An 18,601-nucleotide genomic window follows, 5' to 3' on the forward strand; every position below is an offset into this window, starting at 1 on the left:
TATATATAAATTTATGTATATTTAAAAAAAAAATTTAAGATATTATATATTGAGTAACTGAATAAAAGCTGAATTTCTTATCTTGAAAATCAAATATTTATAGTTTTGTCTTCATGTTATACTCACCAGTCCATAATTGATATTTATAACTCAGTATGTTTTTTAAAAAACTTAGTTTTAAGTAATAAATAAATTTAATAAATTAAATTCATCCCATATAATGTGCTGTAAACTATATTTAAAAACTCTCTAAAATTATATTTTAAGCATAATATTACTATTATTTAATTTAAGTTATTTTAAGCATAATATATGCTAAACCATCTTAAATTATATTTACAATAGGACCATCCTAAACCGGTTAATAAACCAAAAACAATAATAAACCAACATGAACCAATACCTGATTCGGCGAGGAAGGAAGTGTTTCGGGATAAACGCTTGAATGGTTATTAACTGTAATGGTTTGATCATGAAAGAGTTAGTATGAATATTAACAATAAAATTATGGATTAGATTAATTTAAATTTGTAAGAATATCTTTGAGTCTAAGAAAAGCAATTCAATTCCCATGAATAAGTTTGGCTTTTGGAAGTTGCGGGTTTTCCAACAATGAATCCACCTAACAAAAAGTTTGTTGTTATAAAAAATCTTCTTCAAGGTCATTAAAGGTTTTTGGGACGGCAATATTTTATGGTGGAACCATTTTTTTGCTCGAGTGCTATGAAGTTTTTTTGATAGTGTGAGGTTGATGTTGATAGAATAATGAGTTTTATAGAGACTTTCTTGATGTAAAACTATATTTTTTTTGTTTAATGTGGTATTTTCATTTTTACATAATTTACTACCATTTTAAGATAGATGTCCATTTTATTTAATGTACTCTTTCCATTTTTTTGAAAACTGTGCATTTACTTATTATTGTATATATAATTCATATATTTATATATTTATAATATTTACTTATTATTTATTTTTCTATATATTTTGTATTTCTCTTTCTTATATTTTATATTTTGTTAATATCTATATTTTATATTTTAAGATATATGTTTAAATTTTAATGTATTTTTCCATTTTTAATGTAAAACGGCAATGTTTAATAGAAGAACTGGACAAATTGTCAAATAGTTATATTTATGTTTTTTTCTTTTTTATAAATGGTAATGTTACATTATGGAGATAAACCGTTTTTTTTTTGTGAAAAATGGTAATCTTACATATGTTTAATGTTGTTTTTCCATTTTTTATGTTGTATGTTTACATATTATTTTTAAAAATGTAAAATAGTAATCTTACATATGTTTAATGTAGTATTTCCATTTTTATGTCGTATGTTTACATATATTTATTATTTTCGAAATTATATATAATGTTTTTTGAATTTTTTTTATAAAACGGTAATGTTACATTATGGAGATAAGCCGTCTTTTTTCAAGTGAAAAATGGTAATCTTACATATGTTTAATATAGTTTTTTTTAGAGATGGCAATTCAGGGGCTTGCCCGCGGGCCTGGCCCGGAAATGCCCATTGCGGGGCGGGATTGGGTAAAGATATTATGGCCCGTTTAGTTGCGGGTCTTGCGGGACAGGACCGCGATGGTACTGGGCCGAAGCGGGACGGGCCAAAGCGGGATGCGGGGAAACATTGAGGCCCGCTACAGTTTTCTCGTTTGTCTCTTTGGTGATTTACCGATAATAGAGCTAAACGGTGAACAGGTGATGACGATAGCGATTCTTGCTCTCTGTGTTTCTTCTTCTTCGATCGAGTGATCGACGACGACAAAGCATCTTCTTCTTCTCCTCTGTACAGTAGATCGACTTGCATGTCCAGAGTTATTTAGCTCGTGCCTCTCTGTTTACACGATTTTAGATTTCTGTTCGTCCTTTCAAAGGTAAGTAATCTTCTTCCTTGTTCTGTCTCTATCCCTGTGAATGTGTTCTGTGAATCTTCTTAGTTAGATTATGTCTCTCTGCGAAAGTATTTTTTCCTAACAGTGTAATTATATATATATATATATATATATATATATATATATATATATATATATTGTGTTGTTATGTTTTGTTTATGTATTAGATGGCTTGGTTGTATAAGCGTTGTTCTCTTTTTGTTCTGCTTACTCTCGGTTGCTAGTTATTAATTAAAAAATTCAACACAACTTTACTCTTGGTTGTTTCTGTATTGTTCTGTTTTTGTTTCGGTATTGATATATATATATATATATATATATATATATATTGTGTCGTTCTTCTTTTGTTTCTGTATTAGATGGCTTTGTTGTTTTTTAAGTATTGTTCTGTTTTTGATTCTTGTTGATAACACGGTTCAAGCACTCTTGTTATCTTGTTTGATAACAGACTGGTCTTCTTTTTTATTAAATATCGCTTACACTTGTTTTGTTTTTCACGCATGATCATGAATTCATGAGTCGATACTTGTTTGATGGAGTGATGTTGGACAAGGAGAGGAGAGACTGATATTATTCCCTTCTGCCTTCGGGTTGCTTCAGGACTTGAGGTAAGACTTTGTTCCAACGTTTAATAGGTAGTATTGTGGTTTGAATTCCCTTTAGTAACCAATGCTTGTAACAAACGTGTAATGCTTGTAGCTTGATGATTTTCACCAACTTGATAATATATCTCTAATGCTTAACTCTTCTTCTTACAGGTGTCACTGTCTATTTTGATTAATATATGCTGAATTATAAGTGCTTATAACAAACGTAACCTATGTTTATAACTTGATGGTTCTGAAAAACTTGATAATGTAACAATTGACTGTTCGGGATAGATTTACGTTTTCCCGGTCTTAACTCTCGTCCCTCTTTCTTGCAGGTGACACAGGTCCCAAGCCTTGATGAAGATTGCTGGCCCGCGGGCCGACCCGCATACCCGCTGCTATAGGGCGGGTCGGGATTGGTCATAGGTTTCAGAGACCGCAGCCCGCCGCGGTACGACCCGCAGAGACTCGAATGAAACTGAGCCCGCGACGGGGCGGGTCATTTGGTTGCGGGAGAGCCCAAATGCCATCACTAGTTTTTTTCATTTTTTATGCTGTATGTTTAAATATTATTTATAATTTTCGAAAATTAGTAATATTAAAATGTAAAACTATATTTTATGCCACGTGTCATCTTTCGAAAGAAGTTTTTTTTGCTTATGTGGACGCTCTATGGAGCCTCAAGATTATATAGCAAATTACATGAGTTCATGGGTGTATCTACGCCAATTACTCTATATTTAATGTAGTATTTTCATTTTTTATGTTGTATGTTTACATATTATTTATTATTTTCGAAATTATATATAATGTTTTTTTTACAAAATAGTAATGTTACATTATGGAGATAAACCGTCTTTTTTTAGTGAAAAATGGTAATCTTACATATGTTTAATGTTGTTTTCCATTTTTTATGTTGTATGTTTACATATTATTTTTTAAAATAAAAATGTAAAATAGTAATCTTACATATGTTTAATGTAGTATTTCCATTTTTATGTTGTATGTTTACATATATTTATTATTTTCGAAATTATATATAATGTTTTTTGACTTTTTTTATAAAACGGTAATGTTACATTATGGAGATAAGCCGTCTTTTTTTCAAGTGAAAAAGGTAATCTTACATATGTTTAATGTAGTTTTTTCATTTTTTATGCTGTATGTTTAAATATTATTTATAATTTTCGAAAATTAGTAATATTAAAATGTAAAACTATATTTTATGCCACGTGTCATTTTTCGGAAGAAGTTTTTTTTGCTTATGTGGACGCTCTATGGAGCCTCAAGGTTATATAGCAAATTACATGAGTTTATGGGTGTATCTACGCCAATTACTCTATATTTAATGTAGTATTTCTATTTTTTATGTTGTATGTTTACATATATTTGTTATTTTCGAAATTATATATAATGTTTTTTGTTTTTTTTATAAAACGGTATTATTACATTATGGAATTAAGCCGTCTTTTTTTTAAAGTGAAAAATGGTAATTTTACATAGGTTCAATGTAGTTTTTCTATTTTTTATGTTGTATGTTTCATATTATTTATAATTTTTGAAAATTAGTAATATTAAAATGTAAAACTATATTTTATGCCACGTGTCATCTTTCGGGAGAATTTTTTCGCTGATATGGACGCTCTATGGAGCCTCAAAAAGTCCCTTTTATTGGTAATATTACATTATGGAGATAAGCCGTCTTTTTTTTTAAAGTGAAAAATGGTAATTTTACATATGTTCAATGTAGTTTTTCTATTTTTTATGTTGTATGTTTCATATTATTTATAATTTTTGAAAATTAGTAATATTAAAATGTAAAACTATATTTTATGCCACGTGTCATCTTTCGGGAGAATTTGTTTTGCTGATGTGGACGTTCTATGGAGCCTCAAAAAGTCCCTTTTATTAGTAAGGATTTTAGAAAATTGATTTGTTTATTTCGTATCATTTCTAATAATTTGTACATATTTATTTAAACTATTCAATAAAAGTAAACGACTCCCTAGTGGCTGTGGAAGGGTTCGACCATCTATACCTGCATTTATGATAAGAGAAATGGTCTAGAAAAATTAACAGACGTCTTACATTTTTTTTTTTTGCTAACAAAGTCTTACATTATTTTACAAATATTTTACTATGTTTATAATATCATCATATATATAGTCATATGATACTGATATTTTTTCTTTTTTTACTAACATATGACACTGATCTTGAATGTTGCGTTATTTTCAATGTATTTTCTAAAAAATAAAATGAAACATGTTTCGATGTTCACCTGGCTTGCATATAAAATTTCAAACAGCATTGGGTATATCTAGAATTATCTCAAACTCTATATATTAATACTTGATAAATTAATAAAATTGACCAATATCAAACCAGATCAGTATAAAATAAAACATAATCACATAAATAATAAAATATTTTTTGGAATATATGGTCCTAATATGTAAATAATTTGATAATTAACTATATAAAATTTATAAATTATAAACAATATTGTATTATTTCTTATTCATATTGAAGTTTTTTTATATTTCTAAATATACTGATGTTATTTTATATTTTACACTATATTTACAGTACATATTTTGTATACGCTATATAATTTATATAATTGAATAAGAACAATAAAAAATTGTACGTGTAAAATTTGATCAATATTTTATACTGTAAATCAAGTATTTTTTTTCCATTAAAAGTTTTCTAAAATTTATAAATCTAGAAAAATAAAATTTTCTGTAAATTAATAAAATATCAAAGTTGTAAAATTATTAATTTATAGAATTTAACTGTAAACATAAATGATAAATCATAATGATGAGAAGTGACAAATGGCAAATATAATTTCTTTTTTAATGATAAAAAAGTTTTACATTAGTAGATTCGTACAATTTCTGAAGCAAAGTCCTCATTTAACTCTTCAGGTAATAAACTGACTTATCCTAGTGAAATTTGAACTTATGTTTATTAGATCTTTATAAGATAATCCAAAAATTTTATACAGTAACCTAAAACAAAGTTTTAGTTGGTAACCACAGTATATAATTGGTTGGCTTGGCCTATACCCGCACAACATCTGCAAAATGTTCTGCCCAAGCAACCTAGCCGAAAATGGTTCATTACACCTATGCAAACCAGGCCCATTAAGGTAATCACCAATCAACATATTACACGGCAGCATATAATGAAAACAATACGGACCTCTCTCCTCACGAGTAACATCCAAACAAAAACGTACATTAGCTGTACAGCCTGTACTCATGCAATGCAACCCGTAACCGTAACCCACGTATACGTAACTACGTTACCTTTACATTCTCTTTATACACCACTGCCTTCTGCTAACCTACGCATTTGGCTTTAGCGCGTGTTAGTCACAAAACACAAGACAAACAACAAAACAAAACAAAAACTTCAAACCTTCCCTGTCTCGATTCGAGAACAGTCCCGTTTTCCCGGGCAAAACGGAAACTGTAACAGTCTCTGTTCTGTTCTGTTTTTTTTTCCCAATAAAAATGAAAATAAATAAGTAAATATTAAGTTTCTGTGTGCTTTCTCGTGTTTATATATCCAAACAAATGAATGTGTTCAACCCTCACTCTTCTCTCCTTCTTCCCTCACTCTCTCTCACTCAGATCCACCAGAGCAGTCATGGAGATGCAATGACAATCTGATTGTGATTCGTTTTCCGATTAGCAGCAACGAGGATATGGATTTGTTCTGCGGAGAGTCTTCCTCCGGCGAATCAACGGCTGAGTTCTCGTCGGAGGAGGTTGAATCATGGCCTGATGATTCAATCGCGAGCTGTATCGAGGACGAGAGGCACTTCGTTCCAGGACTTGACTATCTCTCTAGGTTCCACTCTCAATCTCTCGACGCTTCCGCTAGAGAAGAGTCTGTCACGTGGATACTCAAGGCGAGTGGTTAACTTTTTTTAATATTTATAAGAAGCAGCTTTCGTTATTATTGGTTTACATGCAGAGATGGTGGTTTGAGACGGTGATGTTTGTTTGGTTACAGGTACAAGCGTATTACAGCTTTCAGCCTTTGACGGCGTACCTCGCCGTTAACTATATGGATCGGTTTCTCTACGCTCGCCGATTACCGGTAAAGATTTAAAACGTCAACGTTCATATTTGATATGACATATAACAACCAAAACAAAGTCAATAGTTTTCACCTTTTTCATGGGGATCTATTTGTTTTATTGACTTTTCTTCAAAACTAGTAATCAGTAGATGAAAATTAATGGTAAATATGAGATTAAAACATTTATTGGATGGGATTGATTTAGTGGGATGTTGTTTTGGAATGAACTATTTGTATAAAATAATTATAAAACAGGAGCGGGGATGGGGAAGAAAAAATTATTTATTTTGTTATTTTTATTTAAAATATTTTAGTTTTTATTTTAATATATGTTTAAATAATAATACTATACTTTTGCAGTAAACTTTCCACTCCATGTATCCTCTTTATCTTAAAACTTTATAATCATGTTGTGAAAAACGCTCCTCTACTATGTAATATAGTATTAATTATTACTATTATGATAAGAGTATGTATATAATCAATTATGAGATTAATTAGCAGTATACTTTTAACAGGAAACGAGTGGTTGGCCAATGCAACTTTTAGCAGTGGCATGCTTGTCTCTAGCTGCCAAGATGGAGGAAGTTCTCGTTCCTTCTCTTTTCGATTTCCAGGTTATTTCATTTATTATTGTTAAAATCATTTTTAAAAAAATCTGGACTTGCTCTGTTTTTAGATGTATATTTAATTCGTGTCTTTTTGTTTGGAATGTAGGTTGAAGGAGTGAAGTATATATTTGAAGCAAAGACGATACAAAGAATGGAACTTCTTGTTCTGGATGTGTTGGATTGGAGACTAAGATCTGTTACACCCTTCAGCTTCCTCAGCTTCTTCGCTTACAAGATCGATCCCTTAGGAACCTCTCTCGGGTTCTTTCGCTCCCATGCCACCGAGATTATACTCTCCAACATTAAAGGTAACGTAATGTTTTATGTAATCCTTAAATAGCAAACGTTACATTGGTCTGCTTCTAACAAAAAAAAATGTATATTGCACAGAAGCGAGCTTTCTTGAGTATAAGCCATCGAGCATAGCTGCAGCTGCGATTCTCTGTGTAGCCAACGAGCTCCCTTCTCTATCCTCTGCTGCAAATCCCCACGATAGCCCTGAGACTTGGTGTGACGGATTAAGCAAAGTAAGTTGGATTAAGCATGTTTTGATAAAAAAACTGGAGATTAACAATAGTGCCTTTTTTTTTGTGACAAAAATTAATAATAGTGCCTTTGGTTTATATTCCTTGAATTTCAGGAAAAGATCGTGAGATGCTACAAGCTGATGAAAGCAATGGCGATAGAGAATAATCGGAGAAATTCACCAAGAGTGATAGCAAAGCTTAGAGTGAGCGTAAGAGCAGCATCCACGTTGATGAGGCCAAGTGATGAATCCTCCTCCTCCTCATCTTCTCCATCTAAAAGGAGGAAACTAAGTGACTACTCATGGGTAGGTGATGACAAATCCAGCTCTGAATAAACTCAGGGGGAAGTAGATTTATGACATATGAAGTACATAGTTAATAATAAGTTGGGGTGGTTTAAATTAAAAAGAAAAACATAATTAGTGGGTGGTGAGAGTGTTTCCATCCAAAGGGGAAGGAATAAGAGTTTAATGAAATAGTGTTTGTTTACAACTTTTATGGGAAGGTAAGATTTGGGGTTAGTTGGGAGAGACAATGCTCATCATTAATGACTTTGCAGATTCCCAATGAGAAGAAAGTAAAAAAATATATATGAAAAAGTGAGTGAATGTAGACGACACACGTGTGAGAGGAAGATCATGATTGAGTGTGTGTGAGAGAGAAGGGGCACATGATACATTACAGTCACAGGTAGTGGTGTTGATAAGACGGGGGAGCGTATGAAAAAGATTTCGAGTGAAAGCTTGAAGATTTCAGACAGAGAGAGAAGCCTTTGTCTTAATGGATCGCAGCAGTTTGTGGGCCCTAAGCTCCTTTGCGAGTATATACACTATTTGTTTTTTTGATTCGTTTGTGTGCCGACTGCACGTGCCGGAGGCGTGTGTCGCACGTGTTTTTGTTTGTTTCTTTCTCTTCAAATCTTTTATTTTTGGCGGGAAGTTTTGTGTTTTGATTTACATTTACATGCACCTGCTGCTCTTACTGGGGTTTGAGCACGGTGTTTTTTTCTCATATCTTATGCATGCGTGTAAGGCGTCACGTGTGTATATATAAATTTATTTTTTCTTTATAATTTTAAAAATGTCTTTCAGTTTCGTAAAGAAAGATATGTATATGATGAAGTAGGCAATAATGCTTGTCGCAGACATTGTTAATAGCGAGAAGAACGCGAGAGATAAGATAATACGAGTGGTGCTTGGATTGGTGTGGCCTTGTGGGGGAGCATAAGGCATGTGAACCTGTGAGTTTGTGAATCTGAGTTATATGTTTTATTGAACGACGAACGTATGAAGACAAAAGGTATATTTGATTAATAAAAGACCAAAAGAAGAGGATTATTTGATGTCTAAAAAGTGAGCTCCCTCGTAGTTCCCCCTCCCCCCCTTTATAAAACGTAATGCCTAAACACACATTTTTTTAGATAAAACGTCATCCCTAACGCACAGTTACACAAGTAAATTTTGTATTTACAAATTTTAAACAGCAGTAAAAAAGTCATTTCTTTCTTGGTTTTAGGCTTTTTGGTATAGATGAGCAATAAATAGGAGCAGTAGCACACATGTGATCTTCATCTGGCTCAATGTCAGAAGAAGTGGTCTCACCACGAAACCACAACGTAGCAACACCGTTTCTTCTCTCGAACCCCTCAAACATTAGCCACACGTATACGAGCTTATGCCTCTGTATAGTCTCTATCTATATGTATGCATGAATCTACATGTAAAACTGAAATTAGAAGTGAAAGAAAAGTCAAACTGAATTTACTGCATAACAAACACTTAAAAAGGTGTGTTTTAATCTTATAACCAAGTTATTTTTAGTTTGTTCCGACACAGGTAAACCCTACTTCGACAAAATGTCTATTTCCGGATAATTCATATCCTAATCAATTAGTTTTATATATATATATATATATATAATACGATTTTATTTATTCTTCATCAGCCATTTATTTTTTCGCCACCAGTGAATTATTCACGGGTCTCGTTCATTTAATCTAATCACTTCCTTACTTGTCTATCGGATTTAACAACGTAATCTACTTTCTATATGCTCATGACGCTCCTCTTCTCTTTATTTATTAGTATTTTAGTTTACATTACTTTCCCCATCATACCATATACTGATGTTGACATCATTGTATAAGTTCAAATCCGTGCGTATATAAATTATTGAACATGCACTGTAACTGTAACCAGATTTTGAAGCTGCTCCATTCAAATGTACGTAACAATTTGTGTTACTACTTTTACTCCCGTACCAGTCAATATTACTATTTGATTACTTTTTCTTTCTAAGAAAAGTTGGCATTGTGGTGTAAAGAGCATCGATATGACATGACAATCTGGGGACGAACCATGTAGACTATGTACAAGATAACTATTACAAGAAAGATATAAATAGTATTGTAAAGAAAGAGGTCGAGAAAGAATAGAAGCTTCACGCACTACTGTTTAATCTAACATGAAGCACAAAAGGTAAAGAGAGATAATGGTGGTTAGGTGATTAGCAACTGCTAATTATAAATAAATTATGACAGCCCACGCATTTGGACATATCAAGCATCGGGATTACCTCCATCATTCTTTATTAACTTTTTATTTATTTTAGTTCTCTTTTGAGTTTTGGTTAGGATAAACGGGGACGCAAGGAGACCGAAGCTTAATATTAGCGTATAAAGACATACGTCTTTTAATTACATCTTAATTATCTTTGTCCTTTTAGTTTGGTACACGCGTTCGCCATTAACTGCATCCCTTTTTTAACTATCTTCATTAATATTTAGATCCCTTTTTGCATACTTCACCAGCCCTTAGTTAATCAAAAGAGTATACAACATTCTTAGAGAAATTGGACAGCGATTATTGGTGGTAATGAGATCGAGACAAACGAAAATGACATTATATATGACAGGATTTGCATTCATTAAAATTTATATAATAATTGAGATATTTAATAGCATTACTTTACATATACACATGTAGGTGTGAGCATTACATTACATATACACATGTAGGTGATCTATATAGGCACATGTAGATCATGTGGATGTGGGTAGGAGGAATAAAATCAGAAAGACTTCGCTTTATTCTCAACTAGTGTTAAAAGTGAAGGATCCTAGGTCTAATTTATTCAAGGCATGTATAGTAGTATAACCCACACACCTGTTTCTGTTTTCATATATCATATCATTATACTCTATGTAAATGTTTCCATTACATGCATTCTGTTAATATCGAACTTATACCTCTATGTCATTGAATTAAGAACATACAAAAGCATATTTAGCCTTTCTTCTTAAAGCGAAACAAAGGGAAAAAGAAAGCCGAGGGAATATATTATAGAACATATAGCAACAAAGTTTGCACATGGATTATTTGCCTTTAATCTTTACAGAAGAAGATACAATATATTCATTAAATTAATCAAACTTTGGATGCTTGTAAAGTAAGAGAAAATATAAAGTGATAAGATGATATTTAGAGAAGGAAACAATAAAATAAAGAAAAGATAATGAGAATACAATGGTGGCATGGCATGGCCGACTCGTAGGGCGTGAGAGAACTTAGTTTCTCGAGGGAGCGTCTCTCATTGACTCATTGTGTTTTACTTTAGAAATTTTCGTGGGTTTGCTTTTTGTTATTTATGGTCACAAACCAAGATTTGGTTACCCTTCCTCCTTTGCACTTTCATTTCACCAATACCACCTCTTCTAATTTCTGTAGTGGACATTGACACTTCCTTCTTACCAAAGTCCTTTGTTTCATCATCAATCACTCTTTTCCTAATCCCACCACTTCATGTTGTTACAAGGACACTCGCGCACACACACATCTGTCGAAGCTCTAACTAATTATCATATCATAATAAAACATAGTTAGTATTATAGCACTGATTATAATTCCGACACTCAAAACAATGTTAAAGCAAAAAAATAAGACATTCAAAATTTATAATAGTTCACCTTCAGCATGTGAGCTAGTCCATTTTCAGCAGGTACATAGTTTACTGTGACTAAAACATTTATATTGGTTTTACCACCACAACTCAACATTTAACATATGGTTTCCATTCTTTCCGATTAATCAAAAGAGTGTAAGGGAAAAAGATGATGAACGTGGGAGAAAGGAGGTGAGCATAAAAGAAAAGCTGTGAGCACAGTGACTGAAAGCGATAAAGGAAGATTGTAAGTTCTTTCAGATTGAAATTTTTACAGAGATTTCAGCAAAGGGATGAGAAAGTTGAAAGTTGAAAGCGAAAGGCAATTTTTTATGGGGCGAAAGCAAAAGTGGATTAGAGAGGAGAAAGCTGGTTTTAGTTAAAGAAAGACAAAAAGAAATGTTACACCCTTTCAGATTTGACACTAAAGAAGATTGTGAATGTGACTGAATAGGAGCCATATCAATAATGTATTGAATCCACTTTCACAAATGAAACTAATTCATTCCTCTAATCACCATCCTGATTCCTAAATAAGATTTAGTTATGGGCGTAGTTTTGATTGGGCTACGACTTGGATATGCTCAACACTCATTTGTAAGGTCTTGGACTTTTGTGCTGATCAACGTCCTACATATTCTTGATCTGTAACATTTACTATCTTAAGTCTCAACTAGTATAAAATTCACTCATTAAACCCTTTCAGTTTCAGTATATCAAAAGGAAAAATAAGTAAATATTGACATTTTCTAACAGAGAATATGCTTCTAAACATCTACTATAGTTTTGGACCTTTTTGGTTTAGACGATCCAGATTTGCTATACAAAGGAGAACACTAACACTCTCTGTGTTCTTGTGAACACTCAAGTTCGATCTTTACAACATTGAAATCTCTAATTTTAATTATTATCATATACAACAAATTTACACAAGGTACCAAGTATAGAGTATTCTCAAGATAGTAGCGATCTACCTCTTTGTTGTGTTTCATCGAACAACTCCTTCAGTTGCCGCTTGTATCTTCTCTCCAGTAGGACACTACTGAGTTGTATCTTCTCTCCAGTTTCAGTTGTGACACAAAGCTGTATTTACATATGTAGCCGATAAGAATGTTACCTCCACACTCTTATTTCTACACTCCCTCTCACAATCTTGTGCTCTCGATTTGGTTGCTTTTGTTATATGATCAAGTATATCATATCTAGAGCTGGGTTGCGGGTCAAACCCGGCCCGTTGACCCGCCAACTCGCGGATAAACTGATTTTTTTTACTCAAAAAATTTGATCCGCTTGACCCGCAGGAAGAAAATATGAAATCCGCACCCGCTCCGCTAAAACCCGCGGGTGATCCGCTAGATCCGCAGATAATCCGCTAGACCCGCAGATAATATTAATAATATTAAAAATTATTAATTTAAATATTTTTTTATTAAAATAACAATAAAATTTAATATTTTAAATATTTTTTTATTAAAAATAACAATAAAATTTAATATTTTAAATAGTTTTTATTAAAAATAATAAATATTAATCTATTTATAATTAAAATTAAATTATTTTTAAAAAATTTTCTATTTAAAAATAATATTTTTTTAAAAAAAGTTTTTTTTAGTTTTTGCGGGTTGACGGATACCCGCACTGAATTTTGGCTGACCCGCACCCACCCCGCATAAAAATCACTCAACCCGCACCCGCACCCGCTAACCAAATTTTTCAAATCACTCGATCCGCATCCGTCCTGCAGCGGATCAAATGGGACGGGGCCTGCGGATAATGATTCATATTCCCAGCACTAATCATATCCAATGGAGACAAGTAAATCAACACAAGTGCATAGTTCCCTAAACACGGGCCCATAGAAACCACTACTGGTTTGTTATGTTTGAGCTTTAATGGGCCTAACTTAGCGACTATCAAATGGCCCAATAAGATTATTGGTTTAAGAGCGATTACATTTTTGAAGATTTTAAGGTAATGTAAGATTTTAGACCATAACTAGACCATATGATTTTTTTTTTTGAGTTTCACGTGTATCCTCGAGATCACAAGTCAGCCAGGGCCGGCTCAACACTTCTAGGGATCTAGAGCAAAAAGAAAAAATTTTACTATCTAAATTTATATGCCAATAATATTTAAAATATTTTTAAAATTTAATCAATAATATTTTATATATTTTGTAATGAAAATAAAACTATATACATATCAAATAATTTTAAATCCTTTTCAATTTTATTTAATATATTTATAATTTTTTTATATATAAAAATATAAATTTATAAAAAATTAGACCCCTTAATTATTATTATACAAAAAACACCGACGGTCGCACCGTTTGTTCTCCTAGTAAGCCGGCTCTGAAGTCAGCATGTCAACTTTTGTATAAAAGGAATAACATATTTCTATACTGGCTCAATAAAGAAAATTGAGCAAATGGTCTACAATATAAGCTAAACCAATCATGTGTAATCGATTTAATTCAGATGATTTTCATACTTAAGATCTTCGCCTTGTCTTCTTGGGATTTATTCAATTAAGCGTTTGTTGATTGTATTTTCTGATAGGTGTTCATTTCAACGAAAATATAAGTTCATTTTTATCATCAATCTCACAAACTAGATTAAGTCCTGGCATGATGGCATCCACTAACAACATGAATGAAGTTTCTATTATTCCGCAATAAATAATTCATAAGGGAAAAATCGTATTTTCCTGTAAATATGAAGTGGTCCAACTGGCATAATTAAACTAATCATTTTATTTTGTCAAAAGGGGAGGTGGGAAGCTGGTGAGCTACTACATCACCATTATCTCCTGTCATTACCTTTTAAAATTTTAGATCCTGAATGTCAGTTTTGACTCTTGAATGTTGGTTCTAAATATGTAGTCTAGATCTAGTTTTTCTCTACAAAATTTTGAAATAATAACGTCTTCCTGGTGTAAGTCAAATATTAATTTCTGCATAGTTGACAAAAAAAATCCGCATGACATTTTTGTTTTTGTTTTTTAGCAAATTATTTCTTCACAAAACGGTTGTACACTTTGCGATATAGATTAAAAATTAATTAATTATTTTTGATTTGCCAAAAAAAGAAAAAGAAATCAAAATTATCCTAAATTCTTCCGTTATATTAATGTTTTACTAAATTATTCAGCTATAATTGAAGATTAAACTAAGGAGATTGGTTTGGCTAACAATTTGAATGGCCAGAAACAAGAGGGCACATAGAAGAATGAAATGGACCGAAGTTAACGGAGATGAAGACAACAAGTCGAAGCACACTCATTGCAAATTTAGAGCACATCTTTGATATCACATGTTGTTTGTGTCCGTCCATCCTGCACATGCGTTCTTAATCTACACATAATCTCTTGTTTCGTCCTATATAATACCCATTTACAGCTATTATTTTGATTGAAAAGGTCATATTTACAAAGTCTTCCTTTTACGGATTTAATTTCAAACAGAGAAATTACTAGAGTTAATGCGCTTTTGGATCCATATAATTGTCTCTTTTTTTTCATTTGCATACATTTTTTTCATTTCCTTCAGCCAATAGTTCTATATGTTCTAACTAATCGCAGAACCCACCGTTGTAAAATATGTAATGCTATATTTATTTTACCAGTGGTAACCATCCTTACATTTTAGGTTACCCTCCATGTTTCTAGCAACGATTATCTTATCCACCACTGGTTATTAAACCGATCAAATTAAAAAAGAAACACACAAAATGTTCTTTTTAATACCATGTAAAATGCATCATGAAGAACATTTCACTAATAGAAAATGAAAAGAAAGAAGAAAAAAACATTTTAAAACTCTACTAAAATGGCAAGAAACACATTTCTTTTGTCAAATGACTCAGTTTTATTTTTTATAATGTATAACTATATATTTTTAAGAAACTAGTATAGTCTCTAGAGCTGATAATCTCACTGACAATGATCCCTTTGAGGCCTGAAACCAACTTTTACCAAAATTGCTCTCAGGATTTTCACCCGTCTAGTAAAATGATTAAAAATCATTACATGTTTTTTTTTGAACCAAGAAATCATTACACGTTGGTGGGTAAAATCATCTCTACATTGACTAAGCCATCAAATCACTGAAACCGTACAAAAAAGGTCTCTGGAGTTTTTATTATTTACCCTTTTAAACAACTTCGTGAAAAAAACGTGCAACTTACTGATCAGTTTTATGACTTAGATAACAGTAATTTATAGAGTCTGTTATTTATCATAAATCCAAATCGGAAAAAGGGAAAAAATTGTCGAAGAAGCACTTAAAAGCATCCTGATTTTTTAAGTCTTTGGATTAAATAGTTAATTAGCTTAGATGATCAAATACGTCGCGGCACGTTAAATTATCGACATAGACCATTTTGAGTGAACGCAGACAATTAAACCCTGACACACGCAAGGACCAAAAATATTATCGACGCACTGCATCAAGGGCAAATTTCACACTGGCTAGCACAGACCCACAAACAGACTGATAAAAATAGATACTGCAAAAACATTAATACGTGAAATTTCATTGTTAAATCATGGCATATGAGATAGACTATTATTTTTTAATTTTCTTACCAAAAAGCAAAGAAAAGACGATTTATAGCTGGACGAATTATTTTTTATTTTAAAAAAAAATTAAGCATATATAGGAACATCATTGACATGGATAGACTAATAATAAAATATTTGAGTAAAATATTCCTCCCATGGTCCAAAACCATTGAACCATTCGTCTCTTCCACATAAAACAGAACAACCACCAGAAACCGATGTGACATGTTCTACTTGGAAGAAAAAAAAACCATACCAATAATCAAGAAGGCCAAGGGTTGTTCTATATTCCTGAAATGGGATTAAAAGAGCAACAGAATTGTCCAAGTCAGAGGAAGATCGCTGTTTTCATAGTCTTAGCGTTTATACCATTTGCTCTGTTCCATCTCTGTTTTAATAACCCATTCTCAACCATTGTTGACACAACTCTCCAAGACTCTGCATCACACGTTGTGCTCACCAGCTACTCTTCTTCTTCTTCTCAAGGTAATATTGAAAGTATCTAATATGATTGTGTATGTAATGGATGCACCATAGCTTTAAGTGTGTTTATGTCGATCTTGCAGAAGAAGAATCTCAAGAAGAAGCGTTATGCGATTACACGAAAGGCAAATGGGTAAGAGACGAGATGGGTCCACTCTACAACGGCTCGAGCTGCGGAACAATCAAAGACGGTCAGAACTGCTTACGTCATGGCAGACCAGATTCCGGTTATCTTTATTGGAAATGGAAACCGAACCAATGCGATATACCGAGATTCGACGCTAACCGGTTTCTTGATCTTATGAGAGACAAGCATCTAGCGTTTGTCGGCGACTCCATGGCTAGAAACCAGCTTGAGTCTCTAATGTGCTTGCTCTCTACCGTCTCTAGCCCTGATCTCGTGTACAGAAACGGAGAAGACAATAAATTCAGAAAGTGGCGGTTTGAATCTCACAACGTCACGGTCTCGGTTTACTGGTCCCCGTTTCTTGTAGCCGGTTTGGAGAAATCTGGAACGTTGGACCACAACGTATTGCACCTAGACCGTGTGGATGACAGATGGGGTAATGATCTAGAACGTTTTGACACGGTGGTTGTCTCCGTGGGACATTGGTTTTTGCATCCAGCGGTTTATTACGAGTCCGGTTCGGTTTTGGGATGTCATTCTTGCGAAGCAAGCAACTGTACCGAGATAGGGTTTTTCGATATTTTTAGAAAAGCAATAAGAACGACGTTGAAGGCGGTGGCGGGAAGTCGGCGGCAGGTGATCTTGACGACGTTTTCGCCGTCTCACTTCGAAGGCCGGCCTTGGGATAGTCCCGGCGCGTGTAACATGACGGAGCCGTACCAAGAGGGGAAGGTTCTAGAAGGTTTGGACCTGGAGATGCGACGGATAGAGATGGAGGAAGTTACGGCGGCGAAAGCTGTGGCGGAGGGGAGGCTAGAGGCGTTAGATGTGACGGCGATCTCGGTGTTGAGACCAGACGGACATCCTGGTCCGTACATGTACGAGTTCCCGTTCAAGAACGGTGTGCCGGAGAGAGTTCATAATGATTGTTTGCATTGGTGTTTGCCTGGTCCGGTCGACACGTGGAACGAGATTATGATAGAGATGTTAAGGCGATGGAAGGTGTGAATGATGAAGGATGATTGTGAGAGTGATCCTATGATATCATCATACATGAATCTGTCCAAAGGTGTAATCATTTGTTTCTTTGATATGTAAGTAGTTTCTTTTCTTGGATTAGATTTTTTTTTAAACATGGGAGTGATAATTTTTTGGTCGTTATTCTTGAAATGGAGGAGTACGAAAGATAGTTGGATTTAAGTTGATCAATAAACATATTATTTTCTTTCTTGCTATTATAGAATGATCACTTAAATCATGCATTTTTGGCCATTTTAGACAATCTCTAATGATACAAAAAAAAGTTTCTCAGTAGCGTAATTCAACAATAGATTTGAATTTGTTTCAATGGTTCATTTTATAATAGAGTTATTCCATAATAAAATAAAACTTAAAAAAATGTTATTTTTTTACTCTATATTTGGAGTAAAAAAACAACACTATTCTATATTTCATTTTATTATAGAGTGAACTATTGGAGCAAATCTAACTCTATAGTAGCACTATTTTATAGTGAAATATAAAGATAATTTTTGTGTGCCATTGGAGATTCACTTAGGTATCCATAGTAACCAATCGTAATTAAAATCGCAGTAAAAATACTTGAACTTTGGTTCCACTTGTGCTTTTTATTTGTTTAAAAGGGTTAGTAGAGTTGGAAAACTATTACTGTAATAATTTGGTGTTATGTAGTAGTATCAATTTGAAGTGTGGCTGTTTATAAGAGGACTTTATGTAAACAAATGGTGCC

At 32.9% G+C, this 18,601-nt stretch overlaps 2 protein-coding genes and 2 long non-coding RNA genes across 5 annotated transcripts; 3 read left to right on the forward strand and 1 right to left on the reverse strand.

Moving 5' to 3' along the window:
- The first annotated feature begins 1,503 nt into the window (after positions 1–1,503).
- On the forward strand, positions 1,504–3,163 carry LOC117126449. The gene is made up of 2 exons (XR_004449031.1): positions 1,504–2,521; positions 2,839–3,163. It is a non-coding gene; the product is annotated as an uncharacterized LOC117126449 (long non-coding RNA).
- Positions 3,164–5,947: 2,784 nt separating this feature from the next.
- LOC103832245 (cyclin-D1-1) lies at positions 5,948–9,015 on the forward strand. 2 transcript variants are annotated; one of them, XM_033274364.1, is made up of 7 exons: positions 5,948–6,428; positions 6,533–6,619; positions 7,120–7,218; positions 7,319–7,520; positions 7,603–7,739; positions 7,853–8,044; positions 8,884–9,015. In XM_033274364.1, the coding sequence occupies exons 1-7, from the start codon at positions 6,222–6,224 to the stop codon at positions 8,920–8,922; spliced, it is 963 nt and encodes a 320-aa protein (XP_033130255.1). In that variant the 5' UTR covers positions 5,948–6,221; the 3' UTR covers positions 8,923–9,015. The 2 variants fall into 2 exon arrangements, with proteins under 2 accessions (XP_033130255.1, XP_033130256.1); XM_033274365.1 differs by lacking the exon at positions 8,884–9,015 and adding an exon at positions 8,299–8,835 and having other exon boundaries at positions 5,951–6,428.
- Positions 9,016–10,360: 1,345 nt separating this feature from the next.
- LOC117126453 lies at positions 10,361–14,835 on the reverse strand. Its single transcript, XR_004449036.1, has 2 exons — positions 11,704–14,835; positions 10,361–11,588 (listed from the first exon to the last, which is right to left on the reverse strand). It is a non-coding gene; the product is annotated as an uncharacterized LOC117126453 (long non-coding RNA).
- A 172-nt stretch (positions 14,836–15,007) lies between these two features.
- LOC103831563 (protein ALTERED XYLOGLUCAN 4) lies at positions 15,008–18,086 on the forward strand. Its single transcript, XM_009107446.3, has 2 exons — positions 15,008–16,727; positions 16,808–18,086. Exons 1-2 carry the CDS (start codon positions 16,538–16,540, stop codon positions 17,857–17,859), a joined length of 1,242 nt encoding a protein of 413 aa, XP_009105694.1. The 5' UTR covers positions 15,008–16,537; the 3' UTR covers positions 17,860–18,086.
- Positions 18,087–18,601: the final 515 nt, after the last annotated feature.

This window comes from Brassica rapa, chromosome A07 (assembly GCF_000309985.2).
Source record: "Brassica rapa cultivar Chiifu-401-42 chromosome A07, CAAS_Brap_v3.01, whole genome shotgun sequence".
NCBI classification, from domain to species: domain Eukaryota; kingdom Viridiplantae; phylum Streptophyta; class Magnoliopsida; order Brassicales; family Brassicaceae; genus Brassica; species Brassica rapa.

Bases quoted from the DNA above. Each gene is read 5' to 3' on its own strand.
- LOC103832245 (XM_033274364.1), top strand. From the start codon at position 6,222: ATGGATTTGTTCTGCGGAGAGTCTTCCTCCGGCGAATCAACGGCTGAG. The intron at 7,521-7,602 runs GTAACGTAATGT...TATATTGCACAG, and splicing joins TATACTCTCCAACATTAAAG to AAGCGAGCTTTCTTGAGTAT. The intron at 8,045-8,883 runs GTAGGTGATGAC...TGCTTGTCGCAG, and splicing joins AACTAAGTGACTACTCATGG to ACATTGTTAATAGCGAGAAG.
- LOC103831563 (XM_009107446.3), top strand. From the start codon at position 16,538: ATGGGATTAAAAGAGCAACAGAATTGTCCAAGTCAGAGGAAGATCGCT. The intron at 16,728-16,807 runs GTAATATTGAAA...TCGATCTTGCAG, and splicing joins CTCTTCTTCTTCTTCTCAAG to AAGAAGAATCTCAAGAAGAA.